Raw genomic sequence first — 24,296 nt, 5'->3', positions numbered from 1 at the left:
GGAGGCATGGTGATGTGTTTAGAATGAAATAGATTTAAATTTTTGTCCTTTTACTCATGTGTCTATTGTTTAGAAACCCTACCTCTGTGATTTTGCTATGGGCCTAAAAATGTTAGTATCAGCTAAAAGAATAAATCTTTTGTTAACCAGAAGATTAAAAAAAAAAAAACAAACTTTAGTCCTTCAGTCTTTTAGTTATTGTTCTAAATAGAGAGAAATCACTATGACTCCCTCCTTTGCTTCTTTGCTTTCATTTCTTCAAGCCCTGAGTATTAACCAAAATTACCCCTTTTCCTGATCTTGATTCCTTAACCAAGAAACCCCTCACGTACATACCATCCCCTTGTTTAATTTTTCAGGACAACCAGTCTCTCTAATTCTGCCCACAATTATTTTGGAGTTAAACCTGGATTAGAAAGTTTTTATTTTGCTCAAAAAACATTAGGGGTGCCTGGGTGGCTCAGTCAGTGAAGCGTCCGACTTCGGCTCAGGTCACAATCTCACAGTTTGTGGGTTTGAGCCCCGCGTTGGGCTCTGTGCTGACAGCTTAGAGCCTGGAATGCTCCGGATTCTGTGTCTCCCTCTCTCTCTGCCCCTCCTTTGCACACGTGCGCTCTCTCTCTCTCAAAAATAAATAAACATTAAAAAAATTAAAAAAAAAAAGCATTGACCTCCTGAAGAAACTAGAGTGTATAGGGTGACAGTGAAAATGTTGCACACTTATTTTTTGGTCATGCAGCATATTTGTCTAAAACATTTCTAGAAAAAAGAGAAGGGTTTGAAAATACTATATAAATTAAGCCAAAACTGTGTGTGTGTGTGTGTGTGTGTGTGTGTGTGTGTGTGTGTAGAATAAAAATTAGAATGTGAATAGGAAAGCATTTTGGTTAGAAATTGGTTGGTTAGAAAGGATTTCTTTGTGACGTGAATCTTGTATCACAGAATAAATAATGGATATTAGTTGGTAAAAATCGTGTAGAATGACCTTCTAGGTGGAAGATATGCATGAACAAAGATGGAAGTAAAAAATATGTCTTATATGCATACTGAATTCTTTCATTCATCCAATAAATATTACTGAAAACATGATCTATGCTAGAAATTATGGCAGGTGCTGCAGACGCTGGGGAATAAGGTAAAGTTCTTTCCCCAGGGTGGACAGAGAGTAAGGGCAACTTTAGGAAGATGGCTGCAAAATGCCTCTGAGAAGAACTAGTTTTGAGTTAAGAGCTGAAAGATGAGAAACCGTCAGTCATGGGAAAAGCCAGGGGAAGCTCATTTCAAGCAATTGAAGCAGTGAGCGCAGGGACACCAGAAAAGTGAGCAGACTGTACAGGGCTGCTGTGTCATGATAGAAATGGGGAATAGTGTGATACTAAGTCAGAAAGTTAGCAAGATCCAGATCGTGGATCATTCTGAGAGCATGGGGAGCCATCATGCACTTAAATTGACACGCCCAATGTGGAAACTGTAACTCTGAAAGACAAGAGTGAAAGCAGGATGATGAGAATGAAGGCTCTTTCCTGGTCCAGGGAAAAGACAATGATGACTGGAGCCTTGGGCTTGGCATGGAACTGGAGAGAAGTGCATGGATTTGAAAAACATTCTGAAGGTAGAATCACTATGATGTGGTGAGGAATTGGTTGTCAGAGATGAGAAAAGGGAAGAAGCCAGAAATACTTTTAAGTCTTTGGTTTGGCCAAGTTGTTAATTATTTTGGATCATGGTGCTAGTGTAGCAATAAATAGCTCTAAATTTGACTATGTAGCTCTTTATCTCTGCCAGGTGTTTAGGTGTAACATGGTGGGAAAAGGGGCATTATGTCACACATCTCAGAGGGCTGAGGGAAGATAGTAATTAGAGGAAGGTTTTCCTAGCTGCACATGGAGTGATTTAGAATGAGGGAAACAGTATCCAGAAGTCCAGCTGGATATCCAGTTGACCCTTGAACAACACAGGGGTTAGAGTTGTTAGCCCCACACACAGTTGAAAATCTGTGTTTTGACTTCCCAAAAACTTTACTAATAGCTATTTTTGACCAGAAGCCTTACTGATAAAATAAACCAGTCCATTAATAACACATTTCAAATGTATATTATTTACTGTACTCTTCCAATAAAGTAAGGTAGAGAACAGCAAATGCTATTTAAAAAATCTTAAGAGTGTTGTAAAAAATCCACATCTAAGTGGACTCACATAGTTCAGACCCAAGTTGTTCAGGGGTCAACTGTAATACCTTCATTATGGCATGAGTTGATAAGAGCCTGGACTAGGAGGTGAGGAAATAGAGAAGAACCATCCAACATGAGAGGAACCACAGGCAGAGAGTAGGCAAGATTTGGTGGAAAATAGGTAGAAAAGAATTAGTGAACAATAAGAGGAAAGTAGGCATGGATGCTCATTAAGGGAATGGAAGAAGAAGAACACATGGAATTTAACACAACAGATTATACACCGTAGGAAAACCAGAGATTACAGGGCTGGGTAGAAGTTGGCATAGTTCGATCACCAGAACTATGGTCCAGAGGTGGGGTGGGTGAGGTCATCAATGTGTTCATATATACTGATGTTAATGTATTTCTGTCTTATTTTGTTAGCTTTGCTTTACAAGTGTAAGCATCTGTCTGGTTCACTGATTATTACCTCCTGGTTTACAGGTTTAGCTTGGAGCAAAGAGGACTTGGGACAGGGGTGAGCAATGCATAGCATGCCAGCTGTCCTCAGGTTTCATGCAAGAGGGATTAGATTTACCATGCATTCAATTTAGCAGTAGTTTGTTGATTCCCTGTTACGTGTTGGGCACTATACCAAGTCCTAGAGATACAAAGATGACAGAAGCTGTGGACCCAGGAGTCCCATACTTGGAAACACATCCCCCTGCAATGAGCAGAGTTATGAGTGCCATAGTGGAAGGCTGCAGGAGGCTCCCTGCTAGAGTGAGTGATTCACTCAGGGCAAGGCGCATGGAAGGATAATGAGTGGGTTTGCATTTGAGATATGTTTTTAAAACTGAACAGGAACTTACCCTAGAAATGAGATGGGCCAGAGCACTTTTGGTAGAAGGAGCAGCATTTGCAAAGCAGAGGTTCCTGGAGTTGTAGAGCAGTGTTGATAATCATTATGGAAGTACCAGAACTAGTACAGAAGTATAGCGGTTTGGCATTGCTGGTGTGTTAAGGGCATAGGATACTACTGAAAGTCAGGTTTGAACCTGGCAAGGGAGGCAGAAGCCAGGTTACATGAACCTAAACTCACGTATGGGACAATTTTAGGAGATGGTAGGGGCTTTTACACAAGGAAGAATGGGCTCACATTTAGAATTGACACTGTAAGACAGTATCATGCTGTGGTGGGAAGAGCTTTAGACTTGAAGTCAGATAGCTCAAGTTTTCCTTTATTTGTTTGCCCTTTATGCATTCACTCAACCAGTATGTATTAAATGCCTGTGACTTGCCTGGTGCAGTCTGGACTGGGAATAGAGTACTAACCAAGACAGAGTAGATTATAAATAACAAACTAGTGAACAAGAAAAGGCCATTCGAGTTATGCAGTGTGGCATGAGGTACAGTACACTGGGCTCGGGTGTACTTGGGGATGAGCTTCTGGAGGCACTGCTTTAGATCGGGTGGAAAGGAAGACCTCTTTGAGGGAGCCACATTGAAGCTACTGTAAAATGTCAAGAAGCCAGGAGGGTAAAGGTCTGGCAACAGAACCTTCCTTGCCAAGGAAAAGGAAAGGCTCTAAGGCTTGAAAGAATTTGAAGTGGTATATATGTGGTATATAATAAGGTCAGAGAGGTGGGCAGGGCTTCAGTATGATCTGGCAGAGTTTGGACTTTATTCTAAATGGATTTTATTCTAAAGCGATTTCCTGTAGGGAATAATTTCAGGGTTTTTTTTTTTTTAATTTTTTTTTCAACGTTTATTTATTTTTGGGACAGAGAGAGACAGAGCATGAACGGGGGGAGGGGCAGAGAGAGAGGGAGACACAGAATCGGAAACAGGCTCCAGGCTCTGAGCCATCAGCCCAGAGCCCGACGCGGGGCTCGAACTCACGGACCGCGAGATCATGACCTGGCTGAAGTCGGACGCTTAACCGACTGCGCCACCCAGGCGCCCCATAATTTCAGGGTTTGAAAGGTCCTTCCAGGGTTGTGTAGGTAGCTCAGTCGGTTAAGCGTCCGACTGCAGCTCAGGTCATGATCTCGCGGTTTATGGGTTCAAGCCCTGCATTGGGCTCTGTGCTGACAGCTCAGAGTCTGCAGCCTGCTTCGGATTCTGTGTGTCCCTCTCTCTCTGCCCCTTCCATAGCTCATGCTCTGTTTCTTTTTGTCTCTCAAAAATGAATAAATGTAAAAAAAAAAAAGAAAGAAAAGAAAAGAAAAAAGAAAGTTCCTTCTAGCTGCTTTACCAAGAATGGGTTTTAGAGGGCAAGACTGATATCAGAAAGACAAGTGAAAAGACCCTATGGGGACATATAGAAGGAGCTTGAACTAGTGCAGTAGCAGTACATATGATGACAAGTGGATGAATATGGGACATATTCTGGAACGAGAGCAGACATTCTTGCTAATACATTAGACTATGGGGAGAAGAAAAAGGAAAGCCTACAAGAAAGAGCAATTGATTGGATGGTAGTGTTCAGCAGTTTGCTGGTAAATGTTCAACAACTGACTCTAGGAAAAAAGTGTGTGTGTGTGTGTGTGTGTGTGTGTATGTGTGTATCTTATAAATTTTACTGAGTGAAGGATGTATAGCACACAATTTAAAAATAATGATAAAATATACACAAAATGCTTTTGTTGTTTTTTGCTGAAGTCTTGTATCCGTAGCCAGCCTACCATTGTAGTTCACAGGCAAGTTCCCACATGAATATATTCATTTGCATTAACCATTAGGACAACAGTAAAGCAAGGGAGACACAAGGCAGAGCTTCCTACTCCTTTGTCAGTGAGGTCGGTAGCACCTTCTTTTTGAACCAGATAATAGCTTTTGAATACTGGACTTCTATTTCTTCATTTGTGTGTGTGTGTGTGTGTATGTGTGTGTGTGTGTGTGTATACGCGTGTGCACGTGTGCGGGCTACTTGCAGTGTAACAGCACAATGTGAAGTTTAATCTGTATTATTAGCATTTTACTTTCTCCATCAGTTTCTTAAGTCTGGACCTTACATCTAGAAAAAAGCAACACACTTTAACAAAAAACAAAAGCAAAAACAAATGAAAACTGAAAGGCTTTTGGGCCAAGGACAATATGTAAACAAATGGCTGTGGCTATATTGCAAAAAAAATTTGTTTGCAGACACAGCCAGCCAGCCTATGGGTCCATCGTTTGCCTGCACCTAGCTAGGCAGCCCTCAAAATAATATCAAGGCCTGGTTTGCATTTACTGATTTTTGTAATATTAATACTCCCACTGTAGCTGATTTTAAGCTACCAATATGACCTCACTAATCACCAAGTTCTAACTTGACTTATAGGCTGCCTTCTTGGGTACAAGTTGCTCGTCATTTCTGTGTTTCAAGTAAAGGCTGGATTCACAGTTATTGGGTTGTGATAAAAGGCTATAGCTTTTAAAGTTGGTCAAGTTCTATAAATAAATGCGTATTCTTAGTTCCCAAACCTTGGAGATCCTGGTTCACTAGGTCTGGACTGGACCTCAGGCATTTGTTTGTTTGCTTGTTTGTTTTTTAGGTTCCTTAAGTGATTCTGATGCAATTGGTCTATGACCTATAATTTGGGAATTCCTAGAATAAAAACATACTGTGTTAAATGACCCCTCTGCTTTTGTCACAACAGTAACGCATCTGGACTTTTGACAACTCATGTATTTTAACAACATGAAGATACTCAGCAGCTTAAAAGTTTTTTTAATTTCTTTTGTCTTCATGTTTTCATCGTCTTTCCCCTTTCTTGGGCATGTTTCAACTTTTTACACTGGGAAGCCAGTCTTGATTTTAAAGTACTCTCTCTAAAGCATTTAAACTTCTTTTTCTCCAACCTAAACTGTCTTTATTATTAGTTACAAAGATGATCTGTGCTGTGCGTCTATGCATTTCTATAAGATTTAAATTCTGTTGGGTTTAGGAAGTCTTATTTGCCTGACTTTTATATGGCAGGAATTAAAGTTGCAGGATTTATCTCACTAATGATCTCAACATATGAATTTATGGGAATAAGTCACACAAATTTTTTTGTAAAAGGGCATTACTTGATGAAATTAAAAGCAAACTTTTATTTGGTTTCCTCATTTTAAGATTTATTATCTAGTGTTTTTTTGCTTGAATTGTTTATTATCCATAACTGTTTCAGTAGCTTCCTTGTTTATATTGTTGAAAATGCTCAACATACAAAAGGAGTATTCTTTTTAGGATTTGAAGATAATTTATGTTGAAAAATACTCATGAAAATAGATTTCATGTAGCAGTAACTTACTTAATTTTTATTGAAAATAATGAAATTAAGTAGACATATGATTGTCATAACTCTAAAGGAAAACTTTAGAAACAAAGTTTTTTTGTTTTTTGTTTTTTTTTTTTCAAATTTTGCATTGCGGTTGCTTTAAGATATATACTGCTGCCCTCTGCTGGTGTGATCAGATTTCTTCCAATATTGTATTCATAAACTGACTCTGATAACTCAAGATTTAGTTATTAGCGTCATGTCTTTTATAGTTGGCATGCCTGTGTTTGTCTAATTAATGTCAGACGTAAATACGTTTCCTTATATGTAACTGAATAATGTTTCCAACATACATGCCAAAAATTATTATTCTCCTTTTAGTAAGCTGTAGAAATACATTAACTTTACCATCTAAACTTCTTGGTAGTTAGGGGCGCCTGGGTGACTCAGTCGGTTGAGCATCCGACTCCGCCTCAGGTCATGTCTCATGGTTCACGAGTTTGAGCCCCACACGGGCTCTGTACTGACAGCTCGGAGCCTGGAGCCTGCTTCAGATTCTGTGTCTCCCTTTCTCTCTGCCCCTCCCCACTCATTCTCTGTCTCTCTAACTCTCCCAAGAATTAATAATAAACATTGAAAAAAATTAAACTTCTTGGTAGTTAATGGAGAAAAAAATATTCAAAAACACATAAATATATTCTTACAAGTCAGGAATTCCTGCTATTGCAAAATACATGAGTTGATAGTTTACAGTTAGTTTTGCCGAATAAGTTAAATTTTCCCTCCATTTTACTCTTTAGCTAGATGAAAACAATGTAAGATCCTTTATGATTAAAGTGAACATAGACTATGTATGAGAACTATTTCCATATCCCAGCATACATCTTACGGAAACAATGTTACTTGATTTTATTCATAGTAAAGCTCGTTTAGTGAATAAGGTATACGAATGCTCACATCTGTTCCCTTGTGAATATGAGAGACATTTGCTATAGATGCAGTGATGATATTTTCCAAGTGTGGATTCACAGTACCTATTCTTGATGAAGGATTTACAAAATATGAAAGATAGATTTTATTTAGAGTTAATGTATTTGCCTGTGTTATTGAAAAGAACCAAATTAGATGAAATCAAGACTGGGCCAGGTAATCCCAGACATATGTTCACCATAACACTAAAGAAAGAAACCTGCCAGAAAAAGGAAAAAAGGATTGACTATTATTTGCATTGTGGTTGGTTGATAAGAAATGAATATTTATATATAATGTTCTTATTCTGTCACCAAATGGGAATAACATTCCCCTCAACCCCTCTCAATATTTTTCACTTCTAATACCTTAACACACTTAACTAAACAAAACACATTAAGCTCTGAGGAATGTTATTTTAACAAAATTCCACTAAATAAGTTCAGTTCATCATTCACACAGCCATTGGATGTTCATTTCTTGCACGGGAAACAAGCAACCAAGAATAAGGTTAAGAAAGGAATTTTGGAATAGAGAAGCAATAATTGAAGAGGACCTTTTAAATCACATGAAAGGAAAAGAAAACAGTGCATCCTTTAGAGATCATGTAAAGGGGCTTCATCTATAGCAGTTGCCAACTCGCCTTGCTACTCGTGACTCCACATGCAGCAGCTTCCCAGACGAGATCGTTCTTTGCATTCTACACATTACCATCTTTTTCTACAAGGCCAAAACAAAACAACAACCCAAACACCGGAAAGATCCTCACTCAGTCAGAAACACCGAACCACAGAGGGAGAATGAAATGCCTCTTTTCTCTTAACCCACAGCTTTCTTGTTGTCCACTTCCAGGAAGACTAAACTCGTTTAATCTAATCCCACCTGTTTGGTGTTTCTCAAGTCTTGGGACCCCTCTTATACTTAGCTCTGCTAGTTTTATCTGTGTTTCAGTATTTTCACTGCTACTGTGGCCTTCGATTTCCAAACTCTCCTTTCTGCCTCCAGGGAACCTCTTCCTCCCACCTTTCCCTATAATGTTCCTTACCATCCTTTTGAATCATGGGGCTGTGCTCATCCCCATGTGTGTATCCTTGGGGTTTAACACCGGGCTTATGACATAATTAATGAAAGGTTATGAAAACCTTCTTTAGTTAATAGAAAATGGGATGCTGGCCCAGGATCTTCAAAGACCTCAAAAGTAGAAAACAATTTTACTGCTATCATTCATCTGTTATAACATACGTATGATAGGTATAATCCCTTATATATTCCTTTAGTTACTTCTACTCTGTATTTTTATAGTGATTTTTTACCTCTTCAAAGCAGTTTTACATCCTTTGTTTCATTGAATTTGAATCTCACATGCCTGTGAAGAAAGCAAGGTAGTTATTATTAATCATTTTATAGTTGAGCAAAGATGTAATCTCTGAGGCAGAGATTAAATGATTTTCTTTGTCTCTGTCCATGAGTGACAGGGCTGTGACTAGAATCTTCAGTGTAATTCTGTATAAAATGGAGTATAATTATTCTTTCTGAAATATATTTACTTATATATGTATAACTATATATTAAAAAATAGTGTATATGTTAAAAATGAAATATGTATTAAAAATATAATAAACATGTATATAAACATATAAACACACATAACATGTGTATAAATATATGTCACATGTGTATATACATAAATACATATATAAATAAATTTACACATGTATATGTGTGTATGTGTGTGTGTGTGTGTGTGTGTATAGTTTCTTTATAAAAATGTAGCAGTATGGAGGGATGTTCCTATTTGCCTTAAGGGTTTTATATAGACACTTACAGTCTTGTGCATGTTATTCAGACTTGAAAAAGCTATGGTTCCAAAGATTGTTTGCTAGTTTCCAATAAATCTTTCTTGCACTTATTTTACTTTGATAGATGCTTTTTTGGCAGATCACTTGAACTTGGCCCTATATTGTATGTCTTACTGAGAGGAGAGGAGGAAAATGAAAACACATAATTAATTATACGATCAGCCATAAGACTCCTGAACCGAAAGAGCTGTGTAGCCCCCGGAATTACTTCCAGCTTGGGAAGGAGGTTCTTTCACCTAATCGCTACTTCTTGCCCTAATGAAGTTCTCCTTTTCTTCAGCAGAATGAGGAGCAGGTCTGGTGCTCTAGATAGAGTCGGGATGTGGCCTATTTACTTACATTAGAGAGGGGAGGAAGAAATGAGGGGGACCAAGAGATATACCTATTTAGAACAACAGGTAATGTAACGATTTATCTGGCAGAATTATCCCACAATAATTTGTCCCCAAAGAGACTGATTAGGATGTATGACTTGAAAGCTCATTGCCGACCACCACTCAAGCTAGTAAGGTCTCAGGCCTCTAAGCTTGCATTGGCTTCCGTGAAAATACATCTGTGGCAAGAAGCCAAATGCAGAAAACAGATGCCTTGCTGATTGTGCATAAAACACCCAAGACAGGGTCAGCCACGGGCTAAACTATTAGTTAGCTAATGTTTGTCTCTGACAACCTCCAACTTCTTTTATTAGTCTCCTTCTCTGCTTTCATGGTATCACTTTCTTATTCTCTCATGCTCTCTAATTGCCCAGAGCCTCTGTGTAGACTTGCCTGCGTTGGCAGTGTTCTGTGCTCTGAGCCTCACAATTTCTCACAGCCATCAAAGCCTCCTCTCATTTAGATTATCAGGTTGAAATACAACCTCAAAGTATTTTATACTCAGGTGTACCAAGGAGTTAGTGCACTAATATTTGAGGATGGTTCAATGTGGTCCCTCTCCCTCTGTCCCTGCCTTCCATCTTTCCTTCTTTCCTCCCTTCTTTCCTTCCTTCCTTCCTTCCTTCCTTCCTTCCTTCCTTCCTTCCTTCCTCCCTCCTTCACTCCCTCCTTCCTTCCCTCCCTTTCTTCCCTCCCTCTCTTCCTTCCTTTCTTCCATTTGTTTTGATAGGAAAAAAAATATTTTAGTAAAAATTATATCATGATGGTGAGTCAATCAGAAAAACTATATAAAAGTTATTTTATGTAGTTTAAGTTATATGTCAATAATAGCAACCAACAGATCTCAGTGGCTTAAGGGGACAAAGGTTTGTTTGTCATTCCCAATTGGGTCATGAAGGTTCTGTGATCCCTGTAGTCATTCAGGGATCGAGGGACCCGGGCTGGGGAGCAACCTCCATTTCAAACACCAGTAGCTTCTATGATAAGTACCAAACATAAGAAATCTCTAGAAGGATGCACATCATCAAAAATGCTTTGACCAGAACATGATACATCTTGAGGGATCCTGGACAGACAAGAACAATATTAACTGACCTCATTGTCATTCATCTTTTATCTTCAATAACTATCACAGTAATGGGCATAGCAAAGATAGTAAATGTTTATTAAAATGAAATTATTTCCAGAGATTCTGGTTTCTTTGGGGTTTGTTTTGGTCTACCTTAGTGTATGAAATAAATAACAGAACCTATGAAGTAAAGCCTGAAGGCCTCCAGACTCAATCTAGTGGCCTGGGAAACTAAAGGTAAGAAGAATCCTTTGAACCTATCTGAGAAGAATAGAATTTCAGAGTAGGTCATTCACCACCTTGTAATTTCATGAATATCATCTTCTGTCTGATAATTCAAGGAAATAGCTCCATACAGTTACTCCTTTTCTACTTCTTGGCACATGATACTATGTGATGACTCTTTGTCTACTTATATGTTGATAGCCATGGTTTATGGTCAATTTTTGGAATCTTGTTTAAGTATCATAGAGATGAAGAATACAGCATTTTTCACAAGACAATCACTTTTTTTGTGTGGTGGAGTTTATTAAACATGCATTTCAACTGTATAAATTCAGCCATATATGTATATATGTGTATACACACATACACACACACACACACAGAAAAAATAGAGAACGAAAAAAAAAATATGTATACAGCCCAGGCAGTTCAGCCTGTCATTCTATTCTCTGTGATTTTGCCTCAAAGAAGGTGTAAGATGAAAAACTTTGATCTGTTGTGGTCTCAGTTGGATTTGAGTCTCAGTGACTGCAACTCAGCCCTTTGCATGGACTCCTAATATTCAAATATGTGGCCAAGCATTTTTCCATACAACTTGGCTGCTAAGTGCCTGCCAACTGCTTCATCTGGCACTCACCCAAAGACCAGTCATCTCTTCCAGTGCTAGAGCAAAAAACTGGCTATGTTGGGGGTCCCTGTGAGGTGGTATATTTGTGTTTGACATGATGTGACTTTGTGTGTTTTTTTTCTAAGACCAACTTTAGGATCTAACATCCCCTGTAGAATGAGACTCCACAGCATTCTTGTTCTTTAGAAAATGAGACCTCATCAGTGAAGATACCTTACTTTCTGTAGTCTTCCTATTTTATTTTCATGAAAATGTTGTTCTCAGCCTGCTGTTTCCGTGTGCGGGTCCAGAGTTACGTTGAAGCTGATATGCCCACTGGAAGACTAAATGTGCCCTCGAGTACCATGTGTGTTCCTTTTGCGGGTCCCAGGCTGGTTAACGTGGGCTCTCCATTCTTTCCTCCAGAGTGCCTACCGCATGTTTACAAACAATACGTGTTTGAAGCACATGATCACCAAAGTCCGGCGGGACACCCACCACTTTGAACGCTACCAGCATAACCGAGATCTTGTGGGATTCCTCAATATGTTCGCCAACAAACAGCTGGAGTTGCCAAGGGGCTGGGAAATGAAACACGATCATCAGGGCAAGGTAACATGGGGCAGTTGCCGCGTGGAAGCTGCCGAGTGACCGCGGGCTGCTTGTGGCTTTGGCAGTGCGTCTGCCATTGAGGGAGGGCTGAGAGCCTTTGAGAGGTGAAACCTTCCCCGTCCAGGTTCCAGTGAAACCTGGACTACAGGTTGTTACTACAAGCAGCGATATGCTGTTCTGAAACAGTGTGTGGAGCAGACAGGTGTGGGGACATTTGTTTGGGAAAATACTCCCTTTTGCCTGGATATTCTTCTACCTGTAGTCACCATTTTCTGCTGATCAGAGAAAAGATTTCCTAGGCAGTGACACTTATTTCTCAGTTGTACAGCTTGTGTGATGGATAGTTTATTTAAAAGTTGGGGGGTTGTTTGTGGAAGGTGGCTAGGAGGTCAGTAAATAACTATACAGGGTGTGTCTTGTGACCTCAGTGATGTTGGTTCAGAACCCTGATTTTGTTATATGAAACAGCACTCACGGAGTAATTCATTTATGATGAGAAACGCATAATTGTGTCACACAGGCCAGAGTAACCATGTCTGCACTCTCTTTATAGATAGATGAACCAGAAACCTGGGTTATGATCAGGAAGTTGTTATGAGTAAGAAGCAGAATGAGAATGTTAGTAATTTTTATAAGGTGTTTCTCAGTTAAGATTGTATTTATTTAACTCTGGTTTAGTACCTGCTATGAGCCATGAGCTGTTTAAGATCTGTTTAAGCTCCTCACAACAATTTCAGAAGGCAATGGTTACTGTTATTGCCACTTACAGATTAGAAGCCTCAGGTCCAGAATGGTTTGATGACTTGCCCAATGTCAGAGAGGGCAAGTGACCAAACTGTGCTCTAACCCAGGCAGTCTGGTGCAAGGGTTCGTGCTCTTAACCGCATATGCTCTCCATGTATTGAGTAACTAGCCTCAGTTTCCCTGTGTGTAAAAAGACTTGAAATACATGACTTGAAGGATGGAGAGGATTAAAATGACATGATATTTAAAGTATTTAACCATGCTTCTCTCATTCATTCAGCAAATATTTATAGAGCACCAATGCAAAACAGGTAAGCCAGCTATTTCATAGGATTGCCATTCTCATGGAAAGAGACAGAAATAAACAAATAGCATGCCAAGTATTAATTAATGCTGTGATTAAAAAAAAAATCAGGGGGATGAAGTCTAGAGAAAGACAGGAGTGGGGAATTATTTTATACAGGGTGGCCAGGGAATGCCTCACAGGTAAGGCTATATGTGAACAGAGACCCAAATGAAGCGAGGAGTAAACCATATAAGGAAAAGAGCATTCAAAGCAAATGAAATGTTTAAGGTACTCAATAAATGCCATCCTCCCTCAAGGTACCCTAGCAATAATAACACAGTAGCATCTTATTCACTTGAACTCAGCTTCCATCTAGCTTATCTGAGAACCTATAACCAGTCCAAATAGATGTTAGAAAAGGCATGTATTTTAATGCATGGGAGGAGCCCTCAGACTCTCATTGAAACTATTGACTTGATTTCTAGAAATTTTAAAAATAAACCTATCATTCCCAGCCAAGAGAAGATTAGAAGTCTCAAGCATGAAATTTAGAATAGATGAAAGAGAATGGATTTGTGATTATGTCCCTGGCAGGGAAGCCTTTCCAGGACACTAGGAAGCTGGAAGCAGGGCCACCTGGCATTTCCTGTACTCTCTCCTCCCAGAGAAGATGGCACATTGCTGGTGCTAAGTTTGGTTCAGCAGCCTGAGAGCCCAATGTTGGTAAACATTCTACTGAATGGAAGAGCATAGGTTGTCCAAGTAAAGACTTAGGAAAATACTGATGGTATTATACCTGGGGTATAAAAGAGAAGTACCATATCAGGAATTCAGATCTGTTCTCAGCTCAGACAAGATGTCCCCTGTGTCATGAGGAGTTACACTCATTAGAGAGCCATGGGTCCAGGGAAAGCCCAAGTTGAGATAATGCTGCCATATAGTTCTGCTCTGTCTAGAGACTTAACTTACTAAGTCATTTTTGTATCCTTCACTAAAGGAGATCTGGAACTTTTGTATACATTGTGGGGCCCTCCTTTCCTGCCAGTCATAACTTGCCAGACACACTCCAGGAGACAGCTGCTTATTAATAATCCCTGGACCTTGAGAAAAGTTTTAAATTACATTTAGGACACTATTTAAGAAGAGTTACGATGTATTCTTAAGAACAAGTTCTGTCTCATAGTCTTTATAAAAGTTTCCATAGTTAAACACAGGTAAACATTATCTCAGCTATGTGGGTAATGCAACTATGTATTTTATTCCCTGAAGGTTTTGGACTTATTTGGGAATTTCAACCTAAAGTTGTAGGAATTGTAAAGAACCTTGAGTGTGGGCTGGTAGATAGTTGATCTTGCAGTCTACTGGTGGCTTTGCATTTGAACGCTGCTTGGCATGAAAAATATAGAAAGACCCCCTTCTATATTGCCTTGTGGACAAAATGGATTATCAAACAGGCCTGAAAGCTTATCACATTAGCCTGATCTCTGCTTTGTGCAGTAGGACTTTAATTTTTAGTTAAGTTGGACACCTTAACTGAAGCAGGTATATCTCCCTGTGATTCCTCCCACCTTCCTTTACAAATGACTGGCTTCCAGTTGTCTGAAATAATTTGAAGGAACATTTGGAAGATGTTTGTGCTAGGTCTGTAGAGGGCTGCACTGCATTTGGCTGCATTTTAGATATCATAGCTCTTATCCTCCAAGGCAGTTAATAGGTCTTTTTCTAGCCCTGAAATTTTAGCTCGCCCCCCTTTTTTTCTCCCAAGATTTTATTAAATGCTACACTGCATATAGTGTAGTATTGGTTTCATGAATAGAATTTAGTGATTCATCACTTACATATAACACCCAGTGCTCATCTCTACAAGTGCCCCCCTCCTTAATGTCCACCACCCATTTAGCCCATCCCCCTACCTACCTCCCCTCCAGCAACCCTCAAGTTATTCTCTATCATTAAGAGTCTCTCATGGTTTGCCTCCCTCTCTGTTTTTATCTTATTTTATTTTTCCTTCCCTTCCCCTATGTTCATTTGTTCTGTTTCTTAAATTCCACGTGTGAGTGAAATCATATGGTATTTTTCTTTCTCTGACTGACGTATTTTGCTTAGCATAATACACTCTAGTCCCCCCCTTTTTTTTTTCAACGTTTATTTATTTTTGGGACAGCGAGAGACAGAGCATGAACGGGGGAGGGGCAGAGAGAGAGGGAGACACAGAATCGGAAACAGGCTCCAGGCTCTGAGCCGTCAGCCCAGAGCCTGACGCGGGGCTCGAACTCACGGAGCGCGAGATCGTGACCTGGCTGAAGTCGGACGCTTAACCGACTGTGCCACCCAGGCGCCCCTCTAGTCCCTCTTTTTAATGAATTGCTTTGCTTCCAGAACACTTAAAGGGAGTCAACTTTTCCCCCACTTAATATAAAAAACTATTAAATACTACAAAGTTATTTTCCCACAGTGACTACTGGTTTTTAGAATTGACATGGAACAGGATATCCAAGTCCTCATCTACATGAAAGGAAATGCTTCTCAAGCAGAGTGTTTTCAGAGTTAGCTCTTCAGACTTACAAAGCCTGGCTCCATCTTCTCTTCTCAGTTGCAACATTTTCTTTTTGTGTTGTCGTTTATAGTCATTCAGCACATATTCACATCCTACTGAATGCCTCATATGTGCATGCCCCTGTGATGGCAGTGATAAAAGCCAGCAGTGTAGCATTAGGTAGTACGTAGCTTTGACTATGTGCCACCCACTGGTGTAAGCACTTATATTAGTGCTTATATTCATGCTCACAGCAGCCTTGTAGATAGCTGCTGTTTTTATCCACATTTTAAAGAAGCGGAAACTAAGGCAGAGCATGGTTAAGTGAACTGACCAAGGTCCCACAATTAATAAGCAATTTGAACACAGACAGTTCAGCTCCTGAGTCTGTGCTCTTATTCTGCCTGTCACCAGTGAGTAGGGAGAATGGATGTCTTCTCACAATCATAGTAAAGGTAGTAGAAGGTACCATAGGATTTCCTACCACCATCGAGGAGGTGGGGACTTTCAGATGCATCATTGAAGGACAGCATATAGTGTGAGCTGCTCTTTGCAATCTGGGCGTAAGTGATCAGTCCTTCCTTGTATCCTCACATAATTTCCCTTGTATTGTTTTCATGACATCTATCTGCATCTGTCTCATGCTATAGCCGTTAACATGTTTTATCTCCCCAAGCAGGTGATCCCTTTCTGGGGGGTTCTTGTATTTATTTTTTAATTACCCTCTCTTCCACCTCAGTGCCTTTTACATGGAAGGTTCTCAAAACAAGTTTGATGTATGAAACTTGTCACCTGTAGTTCCCCAGTTTATAGCAATTTCTGCTTTGGACAGATGAAGACTCCCTCCCCACTTCCTCCTCTTTCTGTGCTTTCACCAGAAATAGCTCCTAGATTTGCTCCATTCGACCTCTCTTAACGCCCATGTTGCCTTGGATCTTCCACAATATTGTTTAAAACAAGGTGGTGATTATGCTTGTACTGCACGTTAACAGTCTTCAAGTTGGGGAGAGACTTTTTTCTAATTACTTGAAGCCAAGGATTTAAATTGGGTGAAATTTCACAGGATTCTAGAGCTGGTATCCTCTTTTTGGAAGTTCAAGGGTGAATCATGTCCTTGACTCACAAAAAAGAATAGAAATAAAATACTGTTTAATTATTAATTAAAGAATAAGAACAATATCAGACTTGCCAGGTGAGATAATGATGATGGTGATAATGATGACAGTGATACTGATGATGACAATGATACCTGCAGTTATTAAACTCCCGCCACATGCCAGGCACTGTACTGGGTACTCTTCTATGGATGATCTTATTTGCACTTCATGGCAATTTATGAGGTGGCTGTGATTATTATTATTATCCACATTGTGTGAAATTTAGGGATGGTAAATAACGTATATAATTTTAGCAAGCAAGTGAGGAATCCAGGAGTCAAACACTAGCAATGTGACTTAACCACTGTTCTCTACTGGAGCGGATTGTCTTTGGAAATGAGAGATCCTTTATTGACGGTTCCAGGCCAAATGCTGGGGTTGCCAGTACCCTTCAAGGCTGAGACATAGATGGATGCCCTGATGAGATCACAGGTATTCTAGCAGAGGATACACCACCAGAGACATATACGTGGCTTCATACTTAAATACCATTGATTTCTTATGCTAGGGGTACTTAGGATAATGAAATATAATAATAATAATGGCTTATTAGATGCAAGGCTCTATGTTAGGGATATTATATTAGCTCATTAAACTTTCACAATAACCCTATGGAATAGGTTTTGCTATAGATGAAGGAACTAAGACTCAAAGAGATTAGGTGTGTAAGTAAACTCTTAGATACAAACCTAGGTCTTTCTGTATTCAAGGCCGTTAGCAGTTTTTCTATAAAAGATTAGACCTTACTGGCCACTAACCACCTGACTAACTTGAAGTATGTCATTTATATTAACTGGATCTGAGTTTCTTCATCTCTACATACACATTTTTCATGTGCTTATTGGTCATTTGTGTATCTTCTTTGGAAAAATTTATGTTCAAATTCTTTGCCTATTTGTAATTGGATTATTTATCTTTGTATTATTGAATTGTAAGAGTTCTTTGAACAGTATATTCTGAATACTAGTCCCTTATCAGATATATGCTTTGCAAGTACTTTCTTTTGTTCTTTGAGTTGTCTTTTGACTGTCTTGATGGTATTATTTACAACACAACATTTTAGATTTTGATGTAGTCCAGTTTATTTGTATTTTTTGTTGTTGTTGCTCATGCTTTTGGTGTTGTATCTAAGAAAACATTACCTAACCCAAGATCGCAAAAATTTACTCCTGTGTTTTTTCTGAGAGTTTTATAGTTTTAGCTCTTACATTTAGATCTAGGATCCATTTTGAGTTAATTTTTTATATGGTGTGAGGTCAAGGGTTCAATTTCATTTTTTGCCTGTGAACATCTAGGTCCTAGCATCATTTATTGAAAAGACTATTCTTTCCCATTGATATCATTAGTTATTAGGAAAGTGAAAATCAAAACTACAGTGAGACACCACTACCGACCCACTTGATAGGCCATCAAAAAAAAATCTCAAAAATAATAAATGTCGACAAGAATGCGGAATCTGGATACTCATATGCTGCTGGTGGGACTGTACAACAATACAGCCATTTTGGAAACAATTTGACAGTTACTAAAAAAATGTTGTGCAAAGAGTTGCCAGATGATCCAGAAATTCCACAACCATGTATATACCCAAGAGAAATGAAAATACACTTTCTTCTATAAAACTTGTACACAGATACTTCATAGTAGCATTATTTGTAACAGCCAAAGTGTGGAAACAACCCAAATGCCCATGAACTGATAAATGGGTAAATACATGTGGTAGATTCATACAATGGAATATTATTTGACAATACAAAGTAATGAATGACTGATACAACATGGATAAGCTTTGAAAATGTTTGCTAAGTGAAAGAAACTGTCACAAAAGATCACATATTATATGATTCCATTTATATGAAATGAGCAGAATAGGCAAATCTATAGAACTATAAAGTGGATAGGTGGTTTCCTTCAGTTGGAGATGCAATGGGACCTATAAATCCTTGATTCTTTAGATTTGAAGTTGAAATGATATGGTTCAAAAACTAGATTCGCCATGAAATATGTAATGCTTTTGTTTCTGCTTTTAATTCCAGGTCTCTTGTTCAAAATTCTACTGTGTGTTTTAATCAGTATTTTCTTCCATTACTTGATTTCCCTAACTATTTTGATTCTGTAATGGTGGGACTGGAACTGAGCCAAGTTTTATTTTATGCAAGATCATCCTTATGAAACTCTGATCAACATCTGTGTTTATTTGTTGGATCTAAGGCCTAGGATTTTCACCTAACATATAGAACACATTTTGACTTGCCTCATTTTAAGATGAAACATAAACAAAGAAAGCAAGCCAATATATAAAAAAAATTCTGCTTGCTTTTTATTGTAATAATTCTTAAATTTTTATACACTCTCAGGAGTGTAAAAACTAAGTGTAATTTGGGATCTGGATACAGTATCAATATAAATGTTTTATATTTTTGCAAGAAATATGCATCAATAGTATTAAAATGTGACTTGTTTAAAATGCTTCTGATTCTTGGCTGGGTTTGATCATTAGTATGTGCTCATGGGGATAATATGTCTGGAAGACAAATATGCGCTTTAATAAGAAAAACCAAATGTATTTAACCTAGGAACTAACTAACTTACTCTCTTTCTTTCTTCCCATTGTTAATTTGATGGATTTGAGAAAATTGTGCTGCAGTGGGGTCAGAATTTCTGGATCCATCACTGTCTGACCTCTGTGAACCTCAGTTTTCCCTAAAGTGAGGATTAGTAACCTATCCTTTCCAGCTCCTGGGACTGGAAATAACTGAGAGTTTCATCAGTTTAGAATTTCATGAAAATGATAAAGATATGTTATTAATCGCCAAATCCTTTTTCTAATAGGAAATATACAATGGTTTTATAAAGAAAATAATGTAGGATTAGTACAGTGTCCCATTCTTCCTCTTAACGTACTGCTGATTTTCTGTACCCATGATGGTCCAACAGAATGGTTTTTTTCAAAGTAGGGTTCCTTTTGCTATTGTTTTTTGTTGTCCTTGTTGTTCATGACCACTCCAGGGTAGTCTGTCTTCAGATGTTTGCTCCTATCTTAAAACAACCCAGAACCATCTCTTTCTCTACCATGGCTATTGTGGTCATTCTGGTTGATTTCTCTCTGTGTCTCTCTCTGTCTCTCTCTCTCTTTCACACACACACACACACACACACACACACGAGAGCTAATGGTGTAAGTTCTAATCCAAAACCTGACAGGCTTGAGACCCAAAAAAAAGCCTATGTTTCAGTCTGAGTCTTAAAGCCAGAAAACACCAATATCCCAACAATTCAGTTAGGCAGACGGATTTACCTCTTCTCAGCCTTTTGTCCTATTTGAGTTCTTCAGTTGATTGAATTAGGTGTGCCCACATTAGGGAAGGCAATATGCTTAACTCTGTCTGCTGATTCAAATCTTAATCTCATCAAGAAACACACTCACAGACACATCCTGAAGTGTTTGGCCAAAGGTCTGGGTACTGGTGGCCCAGTAAAATTGACATATAGAGTGAACCATCACAGACCCATGTCAGGGGAGTATTATCAGTGGAATATCTATTGCAGAGGGGTAAGGATAACAAAGAGAAAAAGGCAAAATGGCATTGATAATTAGAAAAATACCATAAAGCTTATTATTTCTTTTTTCTAATGTTCATTTATTTATCTTGAGAAAGAGAACATGTGAGTGGGGGAGGGACAAGGGGGTGGTGGGGAATCCCAAGCAGGTTCGGCACTGTTAGCACAGATCCCGATGGGGGCTCAATCTCACAAACCTCGAGATCATGGCTTGAGCTGAAATCAAGAATCGAATGCTCAGTTGACTAAGCCACCCCAGGTATCCTGCTTATTATTTCTTAAGTTCACACAATGGGATTATCATTTGGTTTAATTTTTAGAAAAGAAAGTTATTTTTTGATTCTCCTTCCTGATGTTAAATATAGAATAACTTTTCCCCCCCTCCCTTTTGGCTTTGTACTCGCAAACAGTATAACACAAAATGTTTTACCAAGATTATTCTACATGGGCTTAAATTGAAATACTAACAAACTTGAAACTTTAAGAATAACATATCATAAACTTCATTTTTTTAAATAAAAATCTAAAATGCTAACCATCTTTTTTATTTAAGGTGAAATGTCTTTTCCCATATTTTCTTGTGTGTTTTTTTTCCTACAAAAATCATATGCTATATCTCCCAGCTAAAATTGACATCCATTTCTATATCCAAGCTTGGTAACTCTAGAGCTTTGTGACTTTGGATGTCAGATTGGGGGTTTGAGTAGCAGAATGGTCCAAATAACCAACTTAGATGACCATGGCAAGTAGAAGTTATGGTTATGAGGACAGATTTTTAGAAGAGAACAAATATTTGTACAGTGAAAGTTACCACAGTTTGAGCCTACTTCTCATTTTACCAGAGTATAATAGCCTCTGTGGCTGCAGAAGTTGCCCCCGTGATGGCATAGGTTTTGGTTGTATCCCACAGGAAGCTGATAGCCACAATTTTTGGGGTCAGGCTCATCTCAATGAGTAAAATGCAACTTAATATTTGGAAGTCTCCAGTGAATTCCTAAAATACCTTAGCAGGATAAGTTCTACACTTTGAGAAATATGCTTTTTGTTAGTTTGATGACTACATTTCTTCTTTTTGTGGCACATCTCTAATTGCTTTGAAATAATACCTCTTTGTGGTGGTTACCTGGTTTAATAACCTGAAGTTATACAGCAATCCAGGTGGAGATGGAATGAAATTCTAAATTTGTAAATCGCATTGTGGTTTTTTAATGATCTCTTGCTGATTTTTAAGGGGGTAAAAAGGTGTTAGATTAAATAATAATAAGTCACATAAACACACATAGGAGGTAATGGGAAAGAATATTTCTGGGACAGTGTACCGTTTTGAATGAGAGAATAGAGCAGAAATTAGTTTCATGAGTGTATTTCTGAGTAAAATGCTAGACTCATGGAGTCTTGAAGGAATTATCCAAGTATGGAGATGGCCTTTGTCTTTTATTTTTAAACAGTTATCTTCATGACTTGCACTGGATATTTTTTATACAATATAATATGCTATTTTTAAAATTTTATGGCAGCGACTTTCTGCTCCACCTAAAATGGGCTGATGTGGACAATTCCACCTCAGTCTTCTATAGTGATGTGCTGCTAAATGTTTAAAACCCAGCTCTCCAGGGGAATTGCGGAGGAAGGCTGATCTGTAGAATTTGCCATTTTCTGTGGGGTAAATAACCAATTTCAGGCTGCCAGCATATTCCCCTAAAATCTCACAGTCAGCTCTCATGAGCTGGTACAAGCCATCCCACCATATCACTGGCTCTCCTAATATATTTCCTGCAGCTAAATACCACCACTCCTAACATGTAAAGTACCCTTTGGCTAATATTTTATACCTAAAGTGTTGAGAATATTGTACTTATCCACATCTGCTAACTGACCAGCTGTTTCCAGAACTCTAGCCCAAGCACCATAGATTCCTGTTTTGTCTCCTCACGACTTTAGGTCTCTGATCATAGCAGTTAAAAAAAAAATGACCTTCTTTAACTTATTTTGTGACTAATACAGATGTCATGAAATATTTGGGATCACTCCTTCTTTCAAAAAACCAAGTGATGGAAAACATTAGCATGACTATTTTTTTACTTATAATAAACTGTATCAATCAGCCTTTTCATTTCTCCTACTGCTAAGAGCACTGTTGGGATATAATGCAAAGAAAATAATAGCATGTTTATTACTAATAATTGGATAAATACTAGGGAGGGAGCCAACAGCTGAGAAGAGATTTATATTTTGGAAGGGAGAGAATATGAGTATGATCTTCATAAAAATTAAGGTAGATTACAATTAAGTGTTTTTTGAGCATTTCTAAGACTTTGTAGAGTTGAGAAGCCAGAAGTAAGAACAGATTCAATATGCAATGCTTCTGACTTATAAATTGTTGTTCTTTTATTGTTTCCCTTGTATATATACCACATCTTCCCCATCCATCCATCTATCAATGGACATATAGATTGTTTCCATATTTGGCAGCTGTAAATAATGGTAACAGTAAACATGGGGATATGTATATCTTTTTGAATTAGTGTTTTTGTTTTCTTTGGATAGAGACTCAGAAGTGGAATTGCTGGTTCATCTGGTACTTCTAGTTTTAATTTTTGAGGAATCTTCATGTTGTTTTCCACAATGGTCATGCCAATTTACATTTCCACCAACAGTGCACAAGGCTTCTAGTTTTCTCCACAACCTGGCCAACACTTGTTATTTCTTGTCTTTTGATACTAGCCATCTTGTCTAGTGAAATGATTTTGCATTATTGGTTTGATTTGTATTTCCCTGATGATTAGTGATGTTGAATTACTTTTCATGTGCATGTTGGTCATCTGTATGTCTTCTTTGGGAAAAAAATGTCTATTTAGATGCTCTGTCCATTTTTAAATCAGATTGTTTTTGTTTTTGTTATTGAGCCATGAGTTCTTTATATATTGTGGATATTACCCCTTATTGGATATATGATTTGCAAATATGTTCTCCCATTCAGTAGGTTGCCTTTTTATTTCATGGATAATTTTCTTTGATGTGCAGAAGCTTTTTAGTTTGATGTAGTGTCATTTGTGTGTGTGTGTGTGTGTGTGTGTGTGTACGCATGCACGCACACGCGCCTTTGCTGCCATTACCTCTGAAATCAATTCCAAAAAGATATCACCAAGAATGATGTCAGGAAACTTATCATCTATGTGGTTTTCTAGGAATTTTATGGTTTCTGATATTACATTCAAGTCTTTAACCCATTTTCAGTTAATTTTTGTGAATGGTGTAAGATAGTAGTTCAGTTTCATTCTTTTGCATGTGGTTGTCCAGTTTTCCTAATGACATTTATTGAAGAAATTATTCTTTCCCCATTGTGTATTCTTGCCTCCTTTGTCACAAATTGATCATGTATACTTTGGTTTATTTCTGGGCTCTCTATTCCAGTCTGTTGATCCATGTGTGTCTTTTTATGCCAATACTATACTGTTTGGATTACTATAGCTTTGGAATAGATAATAGAGTGTGAAATTAGGGAGTGTGACTCATTTCAGCTTTGTTCTTTCTTAAGATTGCTTTGTTTACTTGGGATCTTTTGTGGTTCCAGATTTTAGAGTTGTTTGTTCTATTTCTGTGAAAAAATGACATTGGAATTCTGATAGGGATCGCATTGAATCTGTAGATTGCTTTGGGTAATATGGGCATTTTTGCAGTATTAATTTTTCTAATCCATGAGCATGGCATATCTTTCCATTTATTTGTGCCTTCTTCAACTTCTTTCACCAATGTCTTATAATTTTCAATGTACAAATATTTCATATCCTTGGTTAAATTTATTCCTAGGTATTTTTTTCTTTTTCATGCAATTGTAAACAAGATTATTTTCTTATTTTCTCTTTTTGATAATTTGTTCTTAGTGTATAAAAATGC

At 38.2% G+C, this 24,296-nt stretch overlaps 1 protein-coding gene across 6 annotated transcripts in view; it reads left to right on the top strand.

Annotated features, from left to right (window-relative positions):
• The window catches only part of HECW2 (HECT, C2 and WW domain containing E3 ubiquitin protein ligase 2), a 375,863-nt gene that overhangs the window by 262,089 nt on the left and 89,478 nt on the right, over positions 1-24,296 (top strand). For 5 of the 6 annotated variants that reach the window (XM_045480583.1, XM_045480586.1, XM_045480584.1 and 2 more), the window contains one exon: positions 11,930-12,115. The exons of the other annotated variant lie outside the window; for it this stretch is intronic. In XM_045480583.1, the coding sequence (XP_045336539.1) occupies positions 11,930-12,115 (186 nt within the window). The remainder of the gene's footprint in view (positions 1-11,929; positions 12,116-24,296) is intronic. 6 annotated transcript variants of the gene reach the window in all.

Source organism: Leopardus geoffroyi, chromosome C1 (genome assembly GCF_018350155.1).
Source record: "Leopardus geoffroyi isolate Oge1 chromosome C1, O.geoffroyi_Oge1_pat1.0, whole genome shotgun sequence".
Classification (NCBI taxonomy): Eukaryota; Metazoa; Chordata; class Mammalia; order Carnivora; family Felidae; genus Leopardus; species Leopardus geoffroyi.
The sequence above is the reverse complement of the archived record's forward strand: the minus strand, read 5'-3'. Positions and strand labels throughout refer to the sequence as shown.